This window comes from Heptranchias perlo, chromosome 8 (assembly GCF_035084215.1).
Source record: "Heptranchias perlo isolate sHepPer1 chromosome 8, sHepPer1.hap1, whole genome shotgun sequence".
Lineage (NCBI taxonomy): Eukaryota > Metazoa > Chordata > Chondrichthyes > Hexanchiformes > Hexanchidae > Heptranchias > Heptranchias perlo.
Genome location: NC_090332.1, coordinates 74,203,142 through 74,228,943, shown reverse-complemented (window position 1 = coordinate 74,228,943; position 25,802 = coordinate 74,203,142). Strand labels below are relative to the sequence as shown.

Below are 25,802 nucleotides of genomic sequence, written 5' to 3'. Positions count from 1 at the left end.
CGCAACGTCGCGGGAGGTCCACTGACATTAATATTATATCGGGCGCAATGGCGCGGGAACTCCGCTGACATTATTACATCGCGCGCAACGTCACGGGAGGTCCGCTCACATTAATATTACATCCTGCGCAACGCCTGCTAATAACGGGCTGAGCTCTTACAGTGGACGTACTTCGAGATACCCTGACAAGGCCCGCTGCCTCCCTCCCCACACGCCGCAGGGTGACTCCGCTCACGTCCCTCCACCTGCAGCTGCGCCTCACGTTACACTCCCTGATCACGTGGGTCAGCCGCCGGTCGATACCAAGGCCGGAGCCCTCCCCATCCCACCCCTGAGCACAGCGGAGGGACGTGCGCCTCGCGCAGACATCAACTGCCACTTGGCAGTTCATTAATGCTGCGGAGGGAGGGGGAGGTAAAACCATCCCACGAACAAAAATAGTGCTGTTGATTCATCTGATCGAGGAAAAAACTTGTGTGCTGCAGTGATTCCTCTGCTCGCTCCCCCTGCCCCGCCCCATCGCCCCCGCATAGTGGGCGGGCCCGGGCTGTTTCTCTGACGCCATGGAGGCGGGCAGTGACGTCGACTCGGTGTCAGCGTTGGAAGTGATAGGCGTTGTGGGTAGAGTGGTGTGCGCAGGCGTGCTACTGACGGCGGCCTTGTACCTGCTGCGCGCGCTGTGTCACAGGATGGCCTGGAAGTGCGGCGGAGACAGCCAGGCAGAGCTCGTCAACAACCTACGGAGTGAGTGTCCGGGGGGCGGGACAGGACCGGTACAGGTACAGCTACTCCCCAACGAGCGACACGCCGTCCGGCTCCTCAACTCACCGCGGCAGCCAGGCCAGGCCAGGCGAAGCGAGGCGAGGCGGCTCCTGCGGGACTGCAGTCCTGAGGGAGGGATGCTGCGGGGCTCCCTGTTCTCGGGTGGCACGGGGCCGTTGAAAGGGGCGGGGCGGCCTGCCTGGTGCAGTCTGCGACAGAGGCAGGGCTGCAGTCAGTACGTGGGTCGGAGGGGGCGGACGTACTTATTCACTCATGCAGCACCGACTCGGCGCTGATCCGTCCACGGGATTTGAGTGCGCAGCCCTGGGCGGTGACTTTATTGATGTGTTGGTGCCAGTCTGGACAGGGCAGTAAGGTCAGTGCTGGACAGGGCATGGGGCCAGGGGCGAGGCACTGCTGGACAGGGCATGGGGCCAGGGGCGAGGCACTGCTGGACAGGGCATGGGGCCAGGGGCCGGGCACTGCTGGACAGGGCATGGGGCCAGGGGCGAGGCACTGCTGGACAGGGCATGGGGCCAGGGGCCGAGCACTGCTGGACAGGGCATGGGGCCAGGGGCGAGGCACTGCTGGACAGGGCATGGGGCCAGGGGCCGGGCACTGCTGGACAGGGCATGGGGCCAGGGGCCGGGCACTGCTGGACAGGGCATGGGGCCAGGGGCCGGGCACTGCTGGACAGGGCATGGGGCCAGGGGCCGGGCACTGCTGGACAGGGCATGGGGCCAGGGGCCGGGCACTGCTGGACAGGGCATGGGGCCAGGGGCCGGGCACTGCTGGACAGGGCATGGGGCCAGGGGCCGGGCACTGCTGGACAGGGCATGGGGCCAGGGGCCGGGCACTGCTGGACAGGGCATGGGGCCAGGGGCCGGGCACTGCTGGACAGGGCATGGGGCCAGGGGCCGGGCACTGCGGTCGCTGTTGCAGTGGCCGGTGCCCGGGCCGGGCCAGTGACCAAGCTGTGAATCTGCAGTGGTGAATTGTAGTGCCAGTTTTCAGAGAGTGATTGGAAATGCCTAATAAACCCTGCTGTAATGAGACTAACCCGGTCTATGTTCTGTGTACCCATCATGTTGGTGCAGGATCCTCCCACAAATGGTGTGCTTTAGTGACTGGCAGCTCCTGCCTGAGAGCAATTAGAGGCTGATATGTCTGGAATAATGGAGTAAAGATTCTCCTGCAGATGTGGTCATCCTCTTTCACCCATTCTCCTGCACCCCCCTCCCCCCCACCTTCCTTTTTGTATACGCACCCACAGGTATGAGTCACTAATCCTATGTCTATGAGGAGAGGCCACAAGGCTGGTGGCCAGTACTGTAATGAAAAATTATAATGAATAAGGATAAAACTTTGGTTTGACTGGATTTTTTTTTTAGATTCAGGGCTTGATATCTGAAACCGATATGTGGAAGACCAGGCCCTTTCTGATCATGCCTTATGGTATGACTGAATTTCCTAAACATAAGGGGCTAAATCAGGTCTCTGAACAGTTCTTTTTGCGGAGGTGAACTGAATCAGTGGCAGCCTGATGTTGGAGGGGCTGCAAGTCAAATGGTTAGTGTTGGGACTAATCACTGGTCTGTCCTTTGTTCTATTAGGGTATACCTCATAAGGAGTTTTGGCTGCAACCATGTATAGACAGCCAAAGGCTATCTAGCAAACCTTGGGTATTATAATCTAATACTTTGTTCAAACCCGGCTGGTGGTACCAATGATAGTTCTGATTCCACCAGGACAAGAATTATAATCCTTGGAGTTCTTGCTTCATTATTACTTGCATCTATCCATTATAATTTTCAATTTTGTTCATAAAGCAGATGTTTGTATAGCATTTTAAAGAGAATGATGCATCTTTAACTGCTTCTAATAGGAGTCTCATTCAAGCATCAACTGCATGGAGGAAGGTCGGGGGGAGATTTTTAGTCATAATCACGGTTTGCCACTTTTGCACCAGTTCTGTGGTCACAGTTTAAATAATTTGCTTTTAACCTGTTGTTTTTCAGCTTTTTAAATTCTGGAGATCCAAGCAATATTTTGTCAAGTAAAAAAACTATTTTAATTTGGAAATTTAAGACTGAATTTTTGCCCACTCCCAGATTTTGAGTACATAATCTAGGCTGAGGTTCCAATGCACCATTGAAGGGGTGCTGTGTTGTTGGAGGTGGTAGCCTACCAATGAGGTGTTGCTCTCTGTTCAGGTGGATGTTGGACCTCGTGGGACTATTTCAAGAAGAGCAGTGTGTTTTCCCAGTGCACTGGGCATCACTGATATCACCAATAACATTGGGTGGTTAGTCATCTCCTAGCGAAGCTATGAGAGCACCCAAGGGAGAAGCAGAGTGAGATTGACTTAAAGGAAGAACCTGCATTTCTAGGCCCTAAGCTCTGGAATTCCCTTCCTAAACCCCTCTGCCTCTTTACCTATCTCTCCTCCTTTTAAGATGCTCCTTAAAACCTACCTCTTTGACCTAGCTGTTGGTCATCTGTCCTAATATCTCCTTATGGCTCGGTGTCAAATTTTATTTGATAACGCTCCTGTGAATCATCTTGGGACGATTTACTTTGTTAATGGTGTTATATAAATGCAAGTTTTATAAGGAGGAAGAAGGCTTCTTGGAATGCATGTTGCTTAAGCAGTTAATCCACAGCTAGAGAGGAATAGTGAGGCATAGGAAGGGAAGTGGGTCACAATCGACTGAGGGGGAGGCTCAGAACAGAGGACTTGGGTAAAGGTAGTGGAGGAAACTTCTGGGGCTCTGAAATTGTCTGATGGGTATTTAGTATTAGTATACAGTTCTGAAAATCTACAACACAGACCCACAACGCTAACTGTGGTGAAGTAATAGAATCTCCATAAGTACCACTTGCATTTTTTTGCAATGCCATCATTAGAGGGCTATGTAGCCTTTTCTGTAGCTGCAAACATGAGTCTGGAATCATTTGTTCAGCCCAGGAAGTAAGGAGAGGGTAAATAGAGCAATGGAGGAGGCAGGACAATGGAGAGGGGCAGAGGGTAGTGAAAGAACAATGCAGCCTAAAGTAATATGCTCAAATTTGCCTTGAAAGAAAGACAGACTTGCATTTATATAGCACTTTTCGTGACCTCGGGGCGTCCCAAAGCCCTTTACAGCCAATTAAGTAATGTAGGAAATAGGCAGCCAATTTTGCACACAGCAAGCTCCCACAAACAGCAATGTGATGATGACCAGACAATCTGTTTTAGCGCTGTTGGCTGAGGGATAAATGCTGGCCAAGACATCAGGGAGAACTCTCCTCCTCTTCTTCGAAAGTGTTGTAGGATCTTTTACGTCCATATGAGAAGGCTGATGGGGCCTCGGTTTAACGTTTCATCCGAGAGACGGCACTTCTGACAGTGTGGTATTCCCTCTGTACTGCAGTGGAGCATCTGCCTGAATTTTGTGCTCCAGTCTCTGGACTAGGACTTGAACCCACAACCTTCTGACCTCAGAGGCGAGAGTGCTATCACGGAGCCACGGCTGACACCCTGAGGCAGAGAGGAGGGTTCAAGAGCAAGATAGTGAAAGATAAAATAAAAGGATGCACAGGAGTATAACTGAGTCATAGTTGCAATGTTTATATGCAAATATACAAAACAACAGAAATAAATTCCATGAACCAGAGATGCTAATTAAAATTTAGGGATGAAATTTGGCTTGAGCCAAGATGAAGTTGGCAATGATGTATTCCCAGCTATAAAACTTGCAGGCGATGGGGAAGAGGGGTGGCAATAATAATTTAAAGCACAATTCCATCCACAGAACGCAATGTTTTTATTAATGGCTTTGCTCAAATAGTGTGTATTTGTTTTAAGAACTTTTTAATGCATCTTAGTATTTATGCTATTTTTTGTAGTATTCAATAATCCAGTTCTTATTTGTTGCATAGTTTAGAAAAGTAAGGTGATTTTTCTTAGCCATTTATAATGGAACCAATGAGAATACATGGGTGACTAGTTTGATAAACGAATACAGGTTCGTATTGAACGTTTTTGTTTACCTGTTGAGACTCTACACTGTTAAGTCAAAGTCTGACTTGATCATCATTTCATTGATAACCAATGTATACCTTTTGTACATGCTATCGATGGCAATAAAGGATTTTAGATAATAAAAAAACCTAACTGGTACCATATTGGAAATAAATTATGGAACACCCAATAATGGGAAAGACAAGGAAATTTGGAGCAGTTTGCAGTAGCAGTAGAGGTGTAATATGGGGGAAGATTGGTTATCTTAAGGTGGACTGGGATAATACAAAAATTTGTGGTTAATATGGGGAAGGGAACACCTCCAGGGCTGTTTCATTAATCAGCATGTTGCATGTGCAACAAGGAAGGATGTAGCCTACTTATGTAAACCGAACAAAACATGTTTTTTTTTGGCTATCCTTATGCCTTTGGGACTTGGCACAGAGTAATGGCGTGAAAGACTCCTCTCTCAGCTCGAAGGCTGTTGCATGAACTGAGCTTTGTAATCTCAACCCAGATTCCAATGGATGCTGGTGCAAGGCGCATATCTGCCCATTAATTGGCATAAGGATAGTTGTGCCAATTGGTAAAATGCTGACTAAAGAGCATTTTACTAACTTCCACAACAACTACCCTTATGACTCAGTGAAATTGCCAATTTATGGTCAAATTTGGGCCAGCATAGACTGCAAACTAGGGTGAGACTGCCAAACTTAGTTCAGTTAGGATATACAAAGGTACAGTAGGGGGCTGATCAGTATTGTTTAGGAACACTTGGCACCAGTCAGTACCAACAAGTTGAGTAATGTACTTTAGTTCTTTTAGTGAAAGCAGACAGTCCAGTATTTGGGAAGTGTTGAAGATTTCATTGGTCAGCATTTGATATTCTGTCAAGTTCGGTACCGCCCGTCACTCCTGTAAACGAATTTTGTGTCCCCTACAATCTCCGGAATGTACCTTTACTGCCCAATATCTAGTTAAGATAGGGTGATCCAGAGGTTGCAATATAGCCCTCTTGTGGCAAGCACTGGATACTGTATTCTTGCATGTGCTGCCATGTGTTCTGCTGTCTTACTGGAAGGCAGACTGAACACTCTTGAGATGAAGCATGAATGTAAATGAATAAACTGGTTTATTTTTCTATTAAATAAATGAACAAAATACAGGTGGTGCAATGAGATTTATCTATTTCCTACTGCTTTGTACCATAAAAATAATAAAATACATGATTGTTACTGCTCTAGGCAAAACTCACTTTCAAGCTGACTGTCCCTAAGCTAACTGATCATAACTTCCTCTATTACCAGTGTCGACTGCATGCAATAAAATTTTACCTGTTGATCAACGAGAATCTTGCATTGATCATGGTTGGCCTGTATGTTGATGTCTGAAGGATCTGTTGCCATGACAAATACGGTAGTCTTGCTGTGTTCCCTTTTAAAGGATATGGGGTGGACACATACTGTCAATTGTGACCCATTGCCTTTGCCGTTTTTTTGCGGACTATTTATAATACATAAAATAATCTTTGAAAGCAGGATGTCCAAACTGCACAAAACGTTCAGTGTGGGCTTAACAGTAGTACATAGAATTTACAACACAGAAACAGGCCATTTGGCCCAACTGGTCTATACTGGTGTTTATGCTCCACGCAGATGAAGTAGGGTGGAAAGAGGCCTGTCAGCATATCCTTCTATTCTTTTCGCCCTCACGTATTTATTTAGCTGCCTCTTAAATGCATCTATGCTGTTTGCCTCAACTACTCCATGTGATGGCGAGTTCCACATTCTCACCACTCTGGGTGAAGAAGTTCCCCTGAATTTCTTATTGATCTTATATTTATGACCCCTAGTTTTGGACTCCCCCCCCCCCCCCCCCCCCACCCCCCACCATTTCCAGCACCAATATGCATGACTTTTTTTGTTTAGGCACACTAAATTCTGTCAGTTTTAGCTAGTGTAAGTAGCTCTTGCATGTCAAGAGTGAATTCTGAACAGCCTCCCAAAATAGAGCCATGCCCATTTAACCATTAGTTGCTTTCTATTATTAAGCCAGTTTTCAGTCCATGGAGCAAATGACTGTGTTACACCCCAGTGCTTGCTGATTTAACATTACTTATTAGACTATATCAGCCATATCTCTTTTACACCTTTGCCAATGGATTAAATCCACTCCAGCACCGATATACATTACTTCTGTCATCTCAAAGAATTATATTAGATTTGAGGCATAATCTGTTTCTGAAACCATCGCCATCAACAAGATTCTGCTCTCCAAGTCAACACTAATAGTTTCTTCTGTTTTCCCCACTAATCTTTGAGTATCATATTATGTTGGAAGTCCTCAGTTACAACTGCTCTATTTTTGGAGCTCCTAAAAATATTAACCAGAGCATCGCTTGTTGCCTTGAAGATTTAAAGATATCTCCATTCTGGTTCAAGTGCCACTGTAGCTCTTGGTACTTTGTTTCTTTGCAATAAATATTTTAATTAACCTCTATATCACTGTGCGCAAGCTTAGTGTTAATGTGAAGCTGAAATGGCTTTGCACTGGAGTATTTATGGGGATCAAGGCCTGAGCTGAGTGACACTGATTCCTCCGAGTCTCTACATTTTGTTCCAGTGTCAGGTTTGGCCCTGATTCTAAATTCAGGCTGCATTTACACTGTAAATGCAATGTTGGCGTAAAGTGCAACTGCTTTGCACCAATGCTACAGTTATAGTGAGTTCACCCTAAATGTTATCATTCCAAAACCAGTTTGACTAGATCTGTAACTTATCCACACGCTTCAACTGTGAAGATGTCAAATCTGCCCTTTCCTGATCTTCCTGCCTGATATTTTAATGCAATTTATTACATAAGGGCTTGCCCTGCTCTCAAACACACTGCCTAGAGGCAAGATCCTTCTCAAAATCTGAGTGGACATGTCGAAGGCATGATTCTTGAATCTTCTATTTCTGTGTTGACCAATTCTTTAGGGTTCCCAGTAACTTGCACAGCCTTAAGTTGACTTGCTGTTTGCCAGGTCCAGCTGGTTGAAGTGGGAACGATTTGGGAATGAACTGTGAAGGCTCAAAATACTGCATCCCATTGGTCCATCTACAGGTGTTGGGCCCATTTTGAGAACCTGTTAGGGTATGATTTTCTGGCAATTACATTGATAAGAATTGCTGCTTGAACAAGACCCTTCATCTCACTGTTGCTTATGTTGCTGTCATCTCTGATTATTGGGCACTTCCAGTGGGAACATTTATTAGAAAATACCCAGTAGTGCCTCGATTTCATCAGAGTCAAGCCCTGCATTTGACAGGATAGTCCTAGCTGGAATTTGCATTTTGAATTTTCAGGTTTGATCTTAAGCTTGTTGTATTTAAAGAAGTTACTTTGCAAGCCATGTTTCTGCATAGTTAGTGACCTACAACTATCTTTGGCACATGGATAGGGTGGCTCCCACAAATCATTGATTTGCTTTTGCTGAAAATGTTCTTTTGAGAAATTCTTCTGACTTGATTTGCACAGAGCTGTAACTGTTCATGTAATTGAAACCATGAACAGTTTTAGGCAACTGTTTCCTATGGGTGCAAATCCATCACTTAAGCAAGTTGAAGAATAAGGTAGTCAGTAGAATGCACTTCTTGGTATTGGTATGGGGCAAGAGGAAGACAGCTCAATCTACCCATGTAATCGCCATTTGTACCAACGTGAAGGGTTGCTCTCAAAGCTGCAAGGCTGTAGTGACTTCTCTGTTATGGTGATTTCTCTGCTAGAAACTTGCATTGTTGCATGGTTGTCTTGATTTGACGCTTCAATATGAATGCTACACTACTCCAAGCTAGCTCAAAACTGGATCCTCAGATTCCCACTGATAGTTTCTGAGGTTGATAAAAATGAGGAAGAATATTATATCGCCACTACAGATATGGTCTTTCTCTATCTCCATGTAGAAAGCTTCCACTCAATCTATCCCTTGATTCTCTTTCTAACCTGGCACTGCTCGGAGCTTCCTTTAATTTTGTCTGTTGCATTTCTGTAGTTGGCTACAGCTGGGGATTCAATGTTGATCAAAACCCATTTGTAAAAAAATTTGCTGCTACGTGCAAAAAAAAAAGTCGAGCTGAGCAAACACACTACGACAGAAACAAAGGGAGATTCACAGGACGAGGGTGGGAGAAGGTGCTTAAAGGTGTTAAACCCATCGCTTATTATATGTGCCAGCCTTGTTGTAGAACATCACTAGTGAGATATGGAAGAAAGAAGTTAGTTTGAAAAGTGAAACTAAAGTAAAGCCTGTAGCACTGAGAATGGGATGCACAGCAAAACAGAAGGAGGCAGGCAGAATTAAAGTGTTACAGTTTTAATTAAAAGCAAAACTAAGTTCTGGTTGTAAATATTGGTTTGTGACATTTGAGTAGCTTTGACTGTAATGTTTGTGTCTGTGAGCTGAAAAATGGGAGGACTGTCATTTCCTACAGCTGATTAAGCCAATGGGTTAAATGCCCTGGAAGTGCCAATACCAGTATTGCTTGTATTACAAATATTTAATGGGAGTAAATGATACTTGAAAACTAATCTTATAGTCATTATTTTGTGTACCAGCAGTTCTCCTGTTGGATGAACCGTTCTATAAGGACAGCGTTATTTTCTAGTGTACAATGTAGTACTGTGCTGCTGAGGTGAAGCGGCTTCATAAACTCCAAATTATCAGAAGTTCCACCCCTCGTATCCTGTCCTGCACCGAGTCCCATCGCCTATCAATCCCATCCTCGCTGATCTATACTGGCTTGCCGTCGCCCAGCGGATCAAACTTAAAACCTTTGCCCTCATTTACAAATCCCGCTGAAGTTTTGCCCACCCTACCTCTGCAGTCTTGCGTCCCCTCCAGTCCTTCCCCTTTTCACCCCACCTTTGGCAGCTTTGAAACTCCCACACAACACCCTCCATCGTTTTGCAACCCTCGCTACCTTTACATTTTTGTCCCAAGACACCATTCTTCGACTAAGCTTTCAGTTATTTTCTTAATCCGCCCACAAAGGCCCGCCCCTTTTCTCCTGAAATTTATTTCTAGGGTCTAGGTGCAACATAAGTGCAAATTGTTGTGCTATTTAAGGCCAGAAAGTCTCCTTGCTGTGAGGAAACAGTGGGTGAGTTCACTGTTTTATTGCCAGTCAGGTGCAGGGAGAACCCTGGCTTTTGTTTGTCATAATTTAAAGTATGATGAGTAAGATTGATTAAGAGGCTGTAGATATTCTGACTGTTCCTGGAAAATTCCTGTCTACATTCCAAACAACTACCTTTGTTTATACTTGAAAGAAAAAGCAACGCCACCTTGGGACCATAAATATAAGACAGTCACTAATAAATCTAATAAGGAATTCAGGAGAAACTTCTTTACCCAGAGAGTGGTGAGAATGTGGCACTCGCTACCACATGGAGTGGTTGTGGCGAATAGAACAGCTGCATTTAAGGGGAAGCAAGATGAGGGAGAAAGGAATAGAAGGATATGCTGATGGGGTGAGATGAAGTAGGAGGCTTATGTAGAGCATAAACACCAGCTTAGACCTGTTGGGCTGAATGGCCTGTTTCTGTGCTGTTAATTCTATGCAAAGTTGAGCATGACACCTGAAGTACGATGGGCAGGTCTAGATCTGTATCATTTTGTTTTGTTAGTTATGAAACTGGTTTCCTTGATAATTGTAAGTGGTTTTTACCTCTTCCATAGAATTGAATTCCACTGAAATTTCTGATCGTTTTCACTGTTGTTTTCACTGTTTTTAATGTGTACTTCCACTAACATCTCCATTGCTGCTCAACTGATTTGTATTGTGGTAGCTAACCATTAAAGGAGCTTTCAACCCAATTTTTTTTCAAAAATATATCTTATTCATAAAATTTGTAAAGATACATACAGCACAATCGCCATATCACATTTCAAAGATAAACAATACAGGCCATACAATTTGCAAGATATAGTACAATTCAAATATGATTCAAACAGTTACACATCATACCTGATAGTTACAGTTCATGACACTCTAGGTTGCCTCATTGCAATACAATCAATGCAGCTTATTGATTACCGATACATTACAGATGCACTCCTGTACAGTACATTCATTTGTTATTACTCATTTAGCCCGAAGGGGTTTTCCTCTGATTCCAGCCCCTAGGTATACAATGGCAAGGTGGGCCTAAACTGTGGCCTTTCCCCATAGAGCCTTTGCGGCGGCCGCACCCAGCTTCAGTGCATCCCTCGGCACGTAGTCCTGGACCTTGGAATGTGCCAGTCTGCAACACTTGGTCGAGGACATCTCCTTGCACTCTGGAAGACCATCAAGTTTCAGGCAGACCAAAGGGTGTCTTTCACCGAGTTGATGGTCTTCTAGCAACAGTTGATGTTTGTCTCGGTGTGTGCGCCTGGGAACAGTCCGTAGAGCACAGAGTCCTGTGTTATGGAGCTGCTCAGGATGAACTTGGACAAATATCACTGCATCTTCCTCCAGACCTTCTTTGCAAAGGCACATTCCAGAAGGAGATGGGTGACAGTCTCATCCCCATCAGTCTCCTTGGGGACAGCGTACGGTGGCACTGAGACGTCGGGTGTGCATGGAAGATCTGACTGGAAAGGCCCTTCTCACCACCAGCCAAGCTACGTCTTGGTGTTTGTTTGAAAGCTCTGGCGATGAGACATCTGCCAAATGACTTTGACAGTCTGCTCGGGGAACCATCTGACAGGATCCATCATCTCCTTTTCCTGCTGGATATTACGTGCGGACCACTTCCTGATTGACTTGTGATCAAAAGTGTATCTCTGCACAAACTTTTCTATGAAGGACAGGTGGGGCGGAACAACTGGATGGACTGTTCCGTGGCATTGTGGCTAGGCCCATCCTTCACAACACTGGGACAAATAGGACCTCAGTATGTAGTGAAACTTGGTGTTTGCGTACCAAGGGTCTGCACAGCTTGATGCAGCTGCACACAAAGGTGGCCATCGGGATGAGGGTGACGTTGGGTAAGTTTTTCCCCTCTTTCTCTGGAGATTTGTACATCATGTCCCTGTGGGCACAGTCCATTTTTGATCTCTAGATAAAGTGGAAAATCCAATTACTCGGGGAGGGGGAAGCTTTCTTTTAAGTTGTTATGCTCATCAGGCAAGGTGAAGAGTGCCATCAATTTTATTCATGCAGTGGAGACTTGAGAGCAAGGTAGGATGTAAGTCTGTAGCTTTGACTAGCCACGCCATGGAAGTGCCGATTTGGATGATGAATTCTAATTTGGAAGAGTTGAACAGTTTATGGGGATGAAAATAATTTGCATATCAATGTAATATATTAGAAATCCTGCATATATGTACAATTTCTGTTAACTTTTTCCATTATATAAATTTCTGGATTTATATTTATAATGGAAACCGCTCATACAAAACTTGTCAGGTAGTAATTTCTACCCCCCCCACCCCCCATCCAAATGGAGGTGCAGCAGCACCATCGCTGGTAGGAATTGCAGCTTGACAAATTTAGTTAACCAGCTTTCATTTATAAAAGTGGACGTGCAAATTTAAAATGAAAATATAAAAATAAGGATAAAACCTTTGACTTGAAGATGGGACTGAATTACGTCTGCATGCCCCGGCATATTTTCCCTGATGGGCTGAATGGCTTCCTTCTGTTCTTGTAAACTTCTGTTGTCCTATGGCAAAGTATGAATTCCGGATTATTATCCGGAAAAGAATTAGATTACTATATTCAAGCATTTTTTAACAGTATATTGCAAATGCCAAATTTCAAACTGGAGCGTTTATATTTTGTAATGTATTCCAGCAGCTGCCTTTTTGTTTATATCAAGAACTCAAAAAATGGTTGTCATATAAAAATGGTTCTGTTTATAATACATCACTAGGGTATCTATCTACAGTGGGTAAGGGAAACACATCCTTTCCAGGAACCAGGAGGCGAGAGTGCTACCACTAAGCCAAGGCTGATGCCTAACTTGAAACCTAATCCCATATCGCAGCCATTCTGGTGATAGGTGACCCATAATGGCTTTCTCGAGACTGAGTGAAGAATTGTTTAAAACGCAGTGTGCTTTTTACTGTGTTCTCCCATCATCCCTGTTGGGTTTGCTGATGTACAATGACTCCCGGTCCAGCAATGCCTCAAATTTAAAAATTCTCATCCTTGTGTTCAAATCCCTCCATGACCTTGCCCCTCCTTATCTCTGTAACCTGCTTCAGCCCTATAGCCTCCGAGAACTCTGCGTTCCTCTAATACTGGCGTCTTGTGCATCCCTAATTTCCATTGCCCCACCCGTCTTCCTTCGCGGAAACATTGCCTTCAGCTGTCTAGGCCCTAAGCTCTGGAATTCCCTCCCCAACCCCTCTACCTCCCTCTCCTCGTTTTTAAGATGCTCCTTAAAACCTACCTCTTACCAAACTTTTGGTCACTTGTCCTAATATCTCTTTGTGGCTCAGTATCAAATTTTGTCTGATAACGCTTCAGTGCAGCACCTTGGGACATTTTGCTACTATGAAGGCGCTATATGAATGCAAGTTGTTGTTTATGACGTACAGGCAAATGCAGCACAAGTGCATTTAGCACTTCTTAAGGAGCCAAGAGCTGGTTCCTAGTTCAGTGCTAGGAAAGCAGCTTTGAAAATGTGGGATGGGGAAGAATACATGTGAAGAAAATTGATGGTCTCTGGTCCCTTATACCCTCCCACCCTCACACTGCCAGAACCCAAACTTTTCTTTTCCCCCCCAACCCCCTGAAAAAAGTCCCAAACCCTACCCTCCCCCTCCATTGTGCACAGACTCTCCTGACCACTCTCTCCAAACCTCCCAGATTTGTGAATGCCCCTCTCCAGTTAGTCTTCCCCACTTTAGTACTCTTCCCACTTGCACTTGGATCCCAAAATCTACTAGTGATCCTTGAGACCAGCACAACCATCCCAATAATCACAATCTAATGATCCCCTTCTTCAGTGATCTGAACCCAGCATGTTGTTCCCAAACCCCCTACTTCATTCCCAACCCCCTAGATATCACGTCTGGTACTCTGACCCCAGCAACTTCTTTTCTGCACTCACACTTTTGAGATCACTCCTAGCAACCCTGCATGGTAATGCCTCCTTACCATTACTCAACCCTTAGAGATTGCCAACGTCTCTGTGTTCCCATACTCAACCACCCTCATCCCAATGTTTCTACACTCTGAAGACTTTCATCCTACCATTGCCACGCTCCAGTTCGTCATCCCAGACCCCAACACGCCTGTACTGCTCTCACACCCGAGCACTTATTCTGTGATCTCAGACCCTAGAACCACCCTCCGCATTCTACCAAGCAACCCCCTCCATTCCCAGTACTGCTGCACATTGTAACTGGAATATCTTGCAGTGTATCATGTGCTAGTTTAGATAAGTTGGGTATACAGCTAAACGAGCGTATAATAGTGACAATTTCCTTGAAAATGCCAAACTCCAAAATAATGCTAACATTCCCAAAACTCCTCTAACAAAAATGCAATTGATCACTGTAAACGAGTATCAGGGCCACTCATTTACAGTGATTAATTGCATTTTTATTAGAGGAATTTTGGGAATGTGGCATGGGCATGAAACAACCTATCTTCTGACTTAATGTGACAATGCCATGGGGAGCCCTTAAAAATAAATATGCATGTTTTGTCTGTCACATTTCAGGACCACAGCTGCCTACATGCTTGGACCTGATTTATGTATGTGTATATTAATGTATGTGTGTTTATTTTTATATTAGGAGGCAGAGGAAAATGGGACCATGTTGAGCAGACATACTTCAGTTCTTATTTTAAAGTTGTACATTCTGTCCTTAGTAATTTATAGTGGCAAGATAAAAATATGTCCACATTTATACTGGGAACTGCCTAAGTAAATTTGTCACACTGTAATTACACCCTCTGGCTGGTGGAGGTGCTATTGCACCCCCTCCACTGGATGGAGGGTTTAATCAAAGTGTGATAAATTTACATAGGTGATCTCCATTATGAATGTGGAACCAAGGATTTATAATGGAAAAAGTTGGCAGATCTAAGTTTTTTAATATATCTTCATTCTTTTAAAAAGTAATAAATGACAACTGAACAGGTAGGGAGCATACAAATCAAATGCAAGGAACACTGCTAGAGAAACTGCCAAGGAGGAACTGCTAGGGATGTATGAAAAACACTCCAACATGGTGAGTTGGCAAAATATGTCAATAAAAAACTGAGGGGCCAATGAAAGTATTACTGTCAAAAAGAAGGACTTGATGACTTTTTCTTTTTTCCTGTGCCTTCTGCGAAGCCTGAGTCTAGAATTCATGAGGGTTACCACAACCATCACTTTCAGCTGAGGAGGCTGAATGCAGTAGCAGGCTGCAGCTCTCATTTCTGCCTACAATCCACAGAAAATTCTTTCTCTGAAGGCAAGACTGGCCATTCACTGATTGTGCCAGGGCTTGCAGGTTCGTAAGCCCTGCTTCCTCTTTCCTTGCTGTCTTTCAATGGAGAAGTAAAGACCACAAAATCCTTAAGGAAGCTGCTAATAGATCATTTGTTTTTTAATAAAATCAACAAAACTTGGAATTTTATGATGTGATTTTCACAGGAATTGGAGTAAATTGCTATATTTAATTAGCAAATTTAGCACGTGTGATAAATGAAACTTGTACTTTGAAACTTTGACATAGTTTAATGTTACGTATTTTGTAATGTATTTTAGATATTAGAGCAGCTGCATTTCTTTTGTTTGAGAGAGAACTTAATCAGTAGAAAGAATGGCAAGTTCTGGAAGACTGTACCATTAATCAAGTTGGGAGGAGGTTCTGAATAAAAATCCTGATTTTAAACAGGATTTACCTTCTATGCCAGAGATATTTGGTAGAGAGGTAAAAATACAAATTTGTTTAATCTTTTCAGTTTTATATTTCTTGGTCTTCACTGCAAAAAATTGTACCCTAAAAATAAGGTGCAACCTGCCTATCTGATTATTGTAGGCAAGATATTTGTGAAAGGAAATATTTTGCCATGTTATGAGTGAAAATATATTTTATACCTCCTGGCTATGAAAAGAACTGCAAGTCAAAATGTAAATGTTTAAACTGTTGCAACTAGTTTAAGTAGAGAACAGTAACCTTTGTATTAACATACAGTTACTGTAGGTTAATACAAATATGACTAATGAAAATTTTGCTTAATTGATATTGTAACTGGCAATGATGAGCTAACCTTAATAAAAAATCTCTGGCTGAATAAAAGTACTTGTTTTAATCACAGCGATCTGACTCTTGTTCCTAAATGTAAAAGATGTCCTTGCAACAGCATGTCTAAATATGGTTTAAGAACATAAGAAATAGGAGCAGGAGGAGGCCAATCGGCCCTTCGAGCCTGCTCCGCCATTTAATAAGATCATGGCTGATCTGATCCTAACCTCAAATCTAAATTTATGTCCAATTTCCTGCCCGCTCCCGTAACCCCTAATTCCCTTCACTTCTAGGAAACTGTCTATTTCTGCTTTGAATTTATTCAATGATGTAGCTTCCACAGCTTCCTGGGGCAGCAAATTCCACAGACCTACCACCCTCTGAGTGAAGAAGTTTCCCCTCATCTGAGTTTTGAAGGAGCAGCCCCTTATTCTAAGATTATGCCCCCTAGTTCTAGTTTCACCCATCCTTGGGAACATCCTCACCGCATCCACCCGATCAAGCCCCTTCACAATCTTATATGTTTCAATAAGATCGCCTCTCATTCTTCTGAACTCCAATGAGTAGAGTCCCAATCTACTCAACCTCTCCTCATATGTCCACTCCCTCATCCCCAGGATTAACCAAGTGAACCTTCTTTGTACTGCCTCGAGAGCAAGTATGTCGTCTTAAGTATGGAGACCAAAACTGTTTGCAGTATTCCAGGTGCGGTCTCACCAATATCTTATATAACTGCAGCAATACTTCCCTGTTTTTATATTCTATCCCCCTAGCAATAAAAGCCAACATTCCGTTGGCCTTCTTGATCACCTGCAGCACCTGCATACTAACTTTTTGATTTTCTTGCACTAGGACCCCCAGATCCCTTTGTACTGCAGTACTTTCCAGTTTCTTGCCATCAAGATAATAACTTGCTCTCTGGTTTTTCCTGCCAAAGTGCATAACCTCACATTTTCCAATATTGTATTTCATCTGCCAAATCTCTGCCCACTCACCCAGCCTGTCTATATCCCCCTGCAGGTTTTTTATGTCCTCCTCACTCTCTACTTTCCCTCCCACCTTTGTATCATCTGCAAACTTTGATATGTTACACTCGGTCCCCTCCTCCAAATCGTTAATATAGATTGTAAAGAGTTGGGGACCCAGCACCGACGACTGCGGAACGCCACTGGCTACTGGTTGCCAGTCGGAGAATGAACCATTTATCCCAACTCTCTGCTTCCTGTTAGATAACCAATCCTCCACCCATGCCAGAATATTACCCCCAATCCAGTGATTCTTTACCTTGAGCAATAACTTTTATGTGGCACCTTGTCGAATGCCTTCTGGAAGTCTAAATACACTACGTCCACTGGTTCCCCTTTATCCACCCTGTACGTTATGTCCTCAAAGATCTCAAGCAAATTTGTCAGACATGACTTCCCCTTCGTAAAGCCATGCTGACTTTGTCCTATTAAATTATGTTTATCCAAATGTTCTGCTACTGTCTCCTTAATAATAGACTCAAATTTTACCCACCACAGAGATTAGGCTAACTGGTCTATAATTTCCAGCCTTCTGCCGACTACCCTTTTTAAATAAGGGTGTTACATTAGCAGTTTTCCAATCTGCCGAGACCTTTGCCGAGTCCAGAGAATTTTGGAAAATTATTACCAAAGCATCCACAATCCCCACTGCCACTTCCCTCAAGACCCTGGGATGTAAGCCATCAGGTCCAGGGGATTTGAAACTTTTTAACTTGGGGAGTGGCTAGGGGAGCTGTTACACTAGATTTTTAAAAAGTTTTTTATAAAATCTCCATTGAAATAATGGAATTTAGAGCCAATGGAATTTCATGAGTCTAAAAATGCCTAGACACTCTTGACCTGTTGCTGCTGCTGTAATTAGAGGACAGACTCCAGTGTGGGCAGAGTTGAATTTGTGAAATGTGCTGGAGTCAAATGGAAGCATTGGAGCAACAGTGTTAAATCTGAAGGATGCAACTGCAAAGAGTAGCTTGATGATAAGCTAGAGGTGTTGAGGCCCTAGCCTTTAGGTGCTGATGCAGGAGGACTGACATTGAGGTTTAGCTAGATTGCAGCTCGCTGGGTTCAAGCCAATAACAGGCGTTGAGTAATCGCGCTGGGGAGCCTTGCCTACTGCAGCTTTGCCATTGATGAAAAATGGAAAGATAGTAATTTGCAAAGTAGTTAACCAAGGCCTGATAGCAGTCTTTTGAATAATTAGCATGGGGAGGAACAGCTTTTAGAACATCACTAGCATTTCTGCACCAATGACAATATTTTGGTTTATTCTTGAATATGTAAGCTTGGAATATTATACTTGCCTCTAGTTCCACTAAACTTGATGCCACTTATGTGTGCAGGTGTTAAAGATGTATCTTGAAAGCTGAGACATTTAAATGGTCAAAGAGTAATATAGCCCCATCACAAGTGGATGGTGCTGAAACCAGATTTGCTCTGGTGACATATTCCTTTATTTTAAGTTTGTGGTTACGTGCTGGTCTTAGTTTATGTAAGCAATTATTCTTGATATCTTGGACAATATTTCATGTGTTGTTTGAGGGGCTAACTCAAAATTGTGTTTTATCACCATCAAACTTGAATTCAAGTTGTTTTTTGGACTGAGTTGCATCGGCCTAGAGTGAAGCTAGTTTGGGGGGGGGGTGTAGCTTTGATTGTGGAGCATGGAAATAAAGTGTAGCAATATGTGAAAACAATCTTAAATGATTATAGGAAGGTTAAACAGAAGCAGGTGGGGGTGAATGATCAGTTTATACATTTAGTATCAGTAACTGTATGGTGGGGCTATTGCACTTGAGAGCAATTTTGTCTGGATTTTCCCCTTTGTCGTTTTTGTAAGCTGTTTGATTCTTGTTCAAAGCCAAAGAATTCACTCCCAAATTAGCTGCTCTGCAATTCTAAGTGTGCATGCATTTCACAAGTTTTTAACGTGGCAAAATGTCCCAAGGCACTTCATGAAGTGGGAGGTGAGGCTAACAAACAGATACTGAGCACCGTGATCTGAAGTAGTTTGGTGCAGTTGTTACCAGATAATGGAACTTACCATATGAATTTGGCAACCAGCACTCCATCCAAATTAAAAGTAATTGTGAGACAATCGGTTACGTGTTGCATATTACATAGTCTACAGCACAGAAACAGGCTCGACTGGTCTGTGCTGGCATTTATGCTGCATATGAGTCTCCTCCCATCCCTATTCATACAACCCTATCAGTATATCCTTCTGTTCCTCCCTCGTGCTTATCTAGCTTCCCCTTAAATGCATCTATGCTATTCGCCTCAACTACTCCTTGTGGTAACAAGTTCCACATTCTTGCCACTCTTTGGGTAAAGATGTTTCTCCTGAATTCCCTATTGGATTTATTGGTGACTATCTTATATTTATGGTATCTAGTTTTGGACTCCCCTACGAGTGGAAACATCTACCCTTTAAGTCTACTCTATCAAATCCTTTCATAATCATAATGTTATGCCATTGTAATGCTATATATCCTTTATATACAAAATGTTAATGTTGAACTTTTTAGATTATAGATTATCAATCAGCAGTATGTGATTAATATTCAGATGCTACAGATTTCTAGTTTATTTTTAAAAAAATGCAATTTCGCAGGAGATGGCTCACATTATTTCTATGATTACCTTGCTCCTGCTTTTAACAGTGTCCGCACACTGTTATACATAGTTCTGCATTGCTCTCGCAGGAGTTTGAAATGAATCCGTTGCTTCAGATGGGAAAACCCGTGAATAGTACTAACTTTTCTCATCTTTTTCAGAAAATGGGATAATCAAGACAGAGAAGGTTTATCAAGTAATGTTGGCCACAGACCGTTGCCACTATGTAAAGAGTAACCCCTACACAGATTCCCCCCAGTCAATAGGTAAGGGTTGCTAAACCACTTGCTGCTCTCTCTTGAATAGTAAACTTGATCATGCTGCCTCACCCTCTTGTGCACATTCTTGACTTGGTCCTAATCTAAGAGTTTCCCACTGCAATGGGCTGTGACAGTCACAACAGATTAGTCAAAAGCAAAATGCTGCAGATGCTGGAAATCTGAAATAAAAACAGAAAATGCTGGAAAAGCTCAGCAAGGGAGGCAGCATCTGTGGAGAAAGAAATAGTGTTAGCATTTCAGGTTGAAGACCTTTTGTCAGAACGGTTTTGACGCAAGGTCTTCAACCTGAAACGCTAACACTGTTTCTTTCTCCACAGATGTGCCTCCCTTGCTGAGCTTTACCAGCATTTTCTGTTTTTACTTTACAAGAGACTATTGTTGTCTTCTACCTTGTGTTCTGGAAATTATGATGGCCTTCATTTAATTAAAAATTTATATTTGAGGAAGAAAAAATGAAAATACAGTGTGGTTGTTTTATAAAATGTTTATGCAGCGTTCACCAACCTCTAAAACCAAAACCCCAGCATATTAAGTTGTACAGATTTTTTTTTTCCCCCCAACAAAGGCTATCCTCCTCCATCCCCCCCCCCCCCCCCGGGTTGGAGTCCTGCACAGAGGTATGGTGATTCCTCTCAATTAATTCGACCTGACACCATATGGGTTAAGGAATTGAGGTTTTTATTGTTCAAAGACAGTGTTTAATCATTTTATATAACAATCATTGAGCAGTAACTAACAGTCTGAAACAAGCACGATATTACCTGTTTAGCGACAGGACAGCGGGTGCGGGTGACCCGTTTCTAGTTGTTCCTCGGAGAGTTACATGGGGTTAGGCCTGAAGCCAGCATGGATCCCCTGGATATGTCTAATTCTCTTCCTTCTCCGACTGCAGGGTTTCTGACTAAAAGCCACTCTTTATATACCCTATTTTTGCCTGAGGAATGTGCACTTTGGCATGTACTCATCTGCTGGTGGGGGCTATACAAGGATATCAGTTCCTCTATCTTCTTAACTCTGTAAAAGTGGTTAGGGTATTCATGGAATCAGTCCAAAGGTTACCCTTTTGTCCTTACCACATTTGCAGAAGCAGAGCAAAGGCTCTTCCAAAATAGCTGACTACAGCAGTTTCCCTGAGGATCTGCAGCTTTCCTGTTGTTTAAACAGAAGCAGAACAAAGGATCTCTAAAATAGCTGACCTGGGCGGTGACCTAAGGGTCTGCAGCTTCTTTATTGTTTTAAGTGTCTGATTAAGTTAGAAGGGTCAATATCTTCCTACTTTGTGGGGCTTTTAATCTCATCACTAGCTAAGTCTGCCTCTCATATTCTTTTGGTTAGTTAATATTTTCTTACACCACCCCCCCCCCCCCCACCCACCCAACAAAACACTTATTTGTGGTTGGAAGTGAAATTGAGAATCATAACTCTGCATCGTCGCCTCATTAGCTTAATGTTCACCCTCATTTCATGACACACTCCCTCCTGAGACGTGGCTTCCTTTCTAAATGGTATGCTCAAAATGTGTCTATCCGTAAGGAGCTCCTCAGCAGAGGAACTGCAAAACTCGTTTTGAGATTTTCACCAAACTTGGCAAGTGTTTGCATCTTGTTTGGTTTTATTTGGACAAAGTGCATCTCGACACATTATGCTGTTGAGCACATGCTACCTCCCTCCTCAGTAACATCAAACTGCACTTTCTCTTTCTAATCTTTTTGATTCCGTTTGATGAGTTGGAGATTGTATGTTTGTGTGATTGGAAACACAGGATTATGACCATATTAAGCTGGATGTACTGAAGTTTAGTCAAAATATTTGATTGGAGGTTATATTTGTTTATATGTCCATCTTCTATATAATTGTATCCGTCCAAAACCTTACTTATGAGTTTTCTGATTAGTTCAGCACAGCTAATATTCCATTTTTAATTTTTTTTTGAAATTGGTAAGTGGGTTGCAGCATTCCATTTCAAAACACCAAGTCAGTCAGGCTCTGTCCATAGAAAAATCCACTTTAAAAATGCCAATATTTGCCTGCTGTACCTGTTACAGCTGTAGGTGGAGCTGTGATATACTTTTTCAATGTTATTTGCTCACACAAGTAATAAAAAATGAAGAAATATCCAATGAACAGGCAGCCACCTCAGCTGTATCCACCATCGATGAATAGTTTCCAATGATTTTTAATTCAGTTTCCCCATTATAAATGTGGTATAAGGAAATCATTTTTTTTTGGTGGTATTCCTGAATGAAAATCGTCCCTCATGGTTGTTTGGGACTGTTGTTGCCATTTATTCCATTCAGTATCCACAGCTCAACGCCCCCCCACCACCGTCTTTTCCCACTATGGAGTTCCACGACTCTAGCAACTCATTATGGCTGGCACAAATGCAAAAAAATAGATTGCTGAATTGTCCCAAGACTTCTGTGCCCCAGGATTCGTGCAAGTTTTGAGGCTGAGATCTCTCCCGGTTACGAGTTTTTGGGGACTGATGGCCCTTCTCCACTCCTCCTCCACCCTCCTCTTCCCCTGTGAAGAAACAATCAATCAGATAAAAAGGGAAAGAGGAGGGAGAAGTTGAGCTCTTTTTTCATAATTGGTGATCTGTTCAATTCTGCACAGCCACCCACCAAATGTAGAAAAACACAAATCTGGACATTCCTGATTCTATGGCCACCAGCACCATCTGATTCCCTGGCTTCTTGACAAGGCGGGCCTAGCCTGCCAGTCTTCCTGGTCCCACCCTTGCTACTGCCCTCCGCCCTCGATTGCCATTCACTCCTAGCTCTTTCCTCGATCCTGCACTCACTGCCTCCTTGACTTCCAGTTCTCAGCCTGCAAGCCGTGCTGTGGGAGGTGTACCAGCGTTGATGGAAGAACTTTGAAAAAGAGAAGAAACCAACTAACTATTCTGCGGAGAAAACTGGAGATCTGGGTCATGTGGTTTGGGAGAGGGGCTGTAACCCCAGAATAAGCCCTTACCAACTTCAATCCTCATTCTTCCTCTACCACTCATCCCTTTTTTTAAGAAAAAGAAATAAAATTTAGTGTGTGTGGGCAACTCTTTTTTTATTTCACAGCAACCAGTCTGGTTGAAAAAAGTTTTTGGTGTAAAATCCTGGTGCTTAAATTATATAGATTGCTTTAGATATTCTTACAAATGCACTTGCACGTAGACTGGTAAATTAATATTTTAAAAGGCAACTTGTAAATGGTGTGATGACAGGAAACACTTTTTCACACAAAGGGTAGTGGAAACATGGAACACTCTTCCCCCAAAAAGCTGTTGAGGCTAGGTTAATTGAAAATTTCAAAACTGAGGTTGATACACTTTTGTTAGGCAAAGTTATTAAAGGTTACGGAACCAAGGCGGGTAGATGGAGTTAAGATACTGATCAGCCATGATCTAATTGAATGGCGGAACAGGCTCGAGGGGCTGAATGTCCTACTCCTGTTCCTATATGTGTTTAAGTTCGCACCAGTATAGCACTCACTGTATTTAGCCAGTGTACGTGAATGACATTTGTTTTGTTTTACAGGTTTCCAAGCTACCATCAGTGCTCCACATATGGTAAGTACTAGTTATTTCCTGGTTTAGTGCTACCTGTGTACTTGTGGTTATTTGAATGCCAGTAAGATTTATAACAGTGCTACCCGACCATTGATCAGAAGCTGAACTGGACTAGCCATATCAGTACTATGGCTACAAGAGCAGGACAGAAGCTGGATGCTCTGTGACGAGTGACTCATCTCCTGACCCCCTAAAAGCTAATCCGCCATCTACAAGACATAAGTCAGGAGTGTGGTGGAATACTCACCACTCGCCTAGATGGGTTGTAGCCACAATACGCTCAAGAAGCTCGACACCATCTAGGACAAAGCAGTTGACTTGATTGACGTCCCTGCCACTGGACTTAATATCCAACCCCTCCATCACTGGTGCACTGGCTGCAACATGTACGATCTACAGGATGCAGTACAGCAACTCACCAAGGTTACCCCTGCCCCGCGACCTCTACCGCTAACAGCAACAACTTGCATTTATGTAGTGCCTTTAACGTAGTGAAACATCCCAAGATGCTTCACAGAAGTGTAATCAGACAAAATTGACACCAAGCCAAAGCAGGAGACATTAAGACAGATAGAGGTAGGTTTTAAGGAGCGTCTTGAAGGGGGAGAGAGACTGAGAGGTTTGGGGAGGGAATTGCTGAGCTTGGGGCCTAGACAATTGAAAGCACGGCCACCAATGATGGGGAAGAGAAGGGAAGAGGAAGGAGCAGCAGTGTTTTGGGAGCACCATCCTGATTGGGCATATATACCCGTTTCCTCATTGTTGTTGGGGCAGTATCTTGGAATTCACTACCCAATACCATTGTAGGGGCACCATCACCACAAGGACTGCAGCGGTTCAAGGAAAAGGCTCACTACCATCACCTCAGGGCAAATAAAAATGTGCTATAATTATGGTCTTGCCAGCATCGACCACATTCTGAAACTTTTTCTTTAAATGTATGCAATTCTAGTGTTGAAATTCTCTGAGCTTTGGGAAAATTGATCCTTTTCTTTTGCACTGTATAATGAGTAGATTGTTGAGTTGCTTTGTGATGTAAGTAAATGTCCAAGAGAACTCCCAGGTAACATTTAGAACCACTTAAAAAAAAAAAGTAGTTTTACTATTTAATTGAAATTAAGGACACTGCAGATAGGCTATCTCACAGTAAAATAAAGTGTTACAAATAGAAACCTACAGCACCTAAACTTTTTATTTATTCTTGGGATGTGGGTGACACCGGCAAGGCCACATTTGTTACCCATCCCTAGTTGCGCTAAGAAGGTAGTGATAGACCTTCTGAACTGCTGTAGTCCTTGTGGTGATGGCGCTCCTGTGATGTTACATAAGGAATTTCAGAATATTGACTCAGCCACAATGAAGGAATGGGGATATATGTCCCAAATATAGATGGCGTGCAAATAGGAGGGGAACTTGGAGGTGACTGTTCCCACGATATTGCTGCTCTCGTCCTCTTGGTGGTAGATGTCATAGGGCTGGGAGGAACCGTCAAAATAACCTGTAATCTGTCCTTTTCCATTGCCACTTGAGCAACAACAAAAGTGCCTCAATAAGTGACAGGCCTCACTCGATCAAAGGTCTTGAAGGCATCTAATATAATTAGATATTGGTTCCACTGCTAAAGATCCTTTTCAATACCAGTTTACCCCCAGGTCATTGATTCCCTGATGTAGAATAGCAGTATCAGCACAGTAACTCCAAAGCAAAATACTGCGGATGCTGGAAATCTGAAATAAAAACAGAAAATGCTGGAGAAGCTCAGCAAGTGAGGAGAAAGAAATAGAGATTACGTTTCAGGTCGAAGAACTTTCGTCAGAACGGTTCTGACGAAAGGTCTTCGACCTGAAACATTAACTGTTTCTTTCTCCACAAATGATGCCTCACTTGCGAGCTTTTCCAGCATTTTCTGTTTTTATTTCAGCACAGCAACTGTTTGTCTTTTAAGTTGGGGCATCGCATTTGATGCAATTTATACATTTTATAGAAATGACTCCCTATCCCTAGGTTACCCATTATAAAACAAATTAAATTGTCTACCAAGTGTTCTGAATTGTATGCTGGTGTGTTGCAGAGAGATTGATCTTGTAAAGTTGCATTCTCTTACTACCTGCCACCACACTGAAGTATACTTAGGATGGCAGGATATTGGAGATGGTTTGTGTTGTCTCCTCTCTCTCCACAGTAGTAGCAGCATCGGAAGGGAAAGTAATCCCACCCTCTGGTGGATAAATACAGTATTGCTGCATAGGCTGTTTTTCTACACATTACATAGTTCTGAAGAGTTAGATAAAACACTTACCCTTTAAAAGTTTTTTTTTAATGTTAATGTCTTCAA

At 43.1% G+C, this 25,802-nt stretch overlaps 1 protein-coding gene across 1 annotated transcript in view; it reads left to right on the top strand.

Moving 5' to 3' along the window:
• Positions 1–548: 548 nt before the first annotated feature.
• Positions 549–25,802, top strand: part of pcmt (protein-L-isoaspartate (D-aspartate) O-methyltransferase) — a 48,462-nt gene continuing 23,208 nt past the window's right edge. Inside the window, exons 1-3 of the mRNA XM_067989321.1 lie at positions 549–744; positions 19,783–19,887; positions 23,436–23,467. Coding sequence (XP_067845422.1) covers positions 564–744; positions 19,783–19,887; positions 23,436–23,467 — 318 coding nt within the window. The 5' untranslated portion in view covers positions 549–563. The remainder of the gene's footprint in view (positions 745–19,782; positions 19,888–23,435; positions 23,468–25,802) is intronic.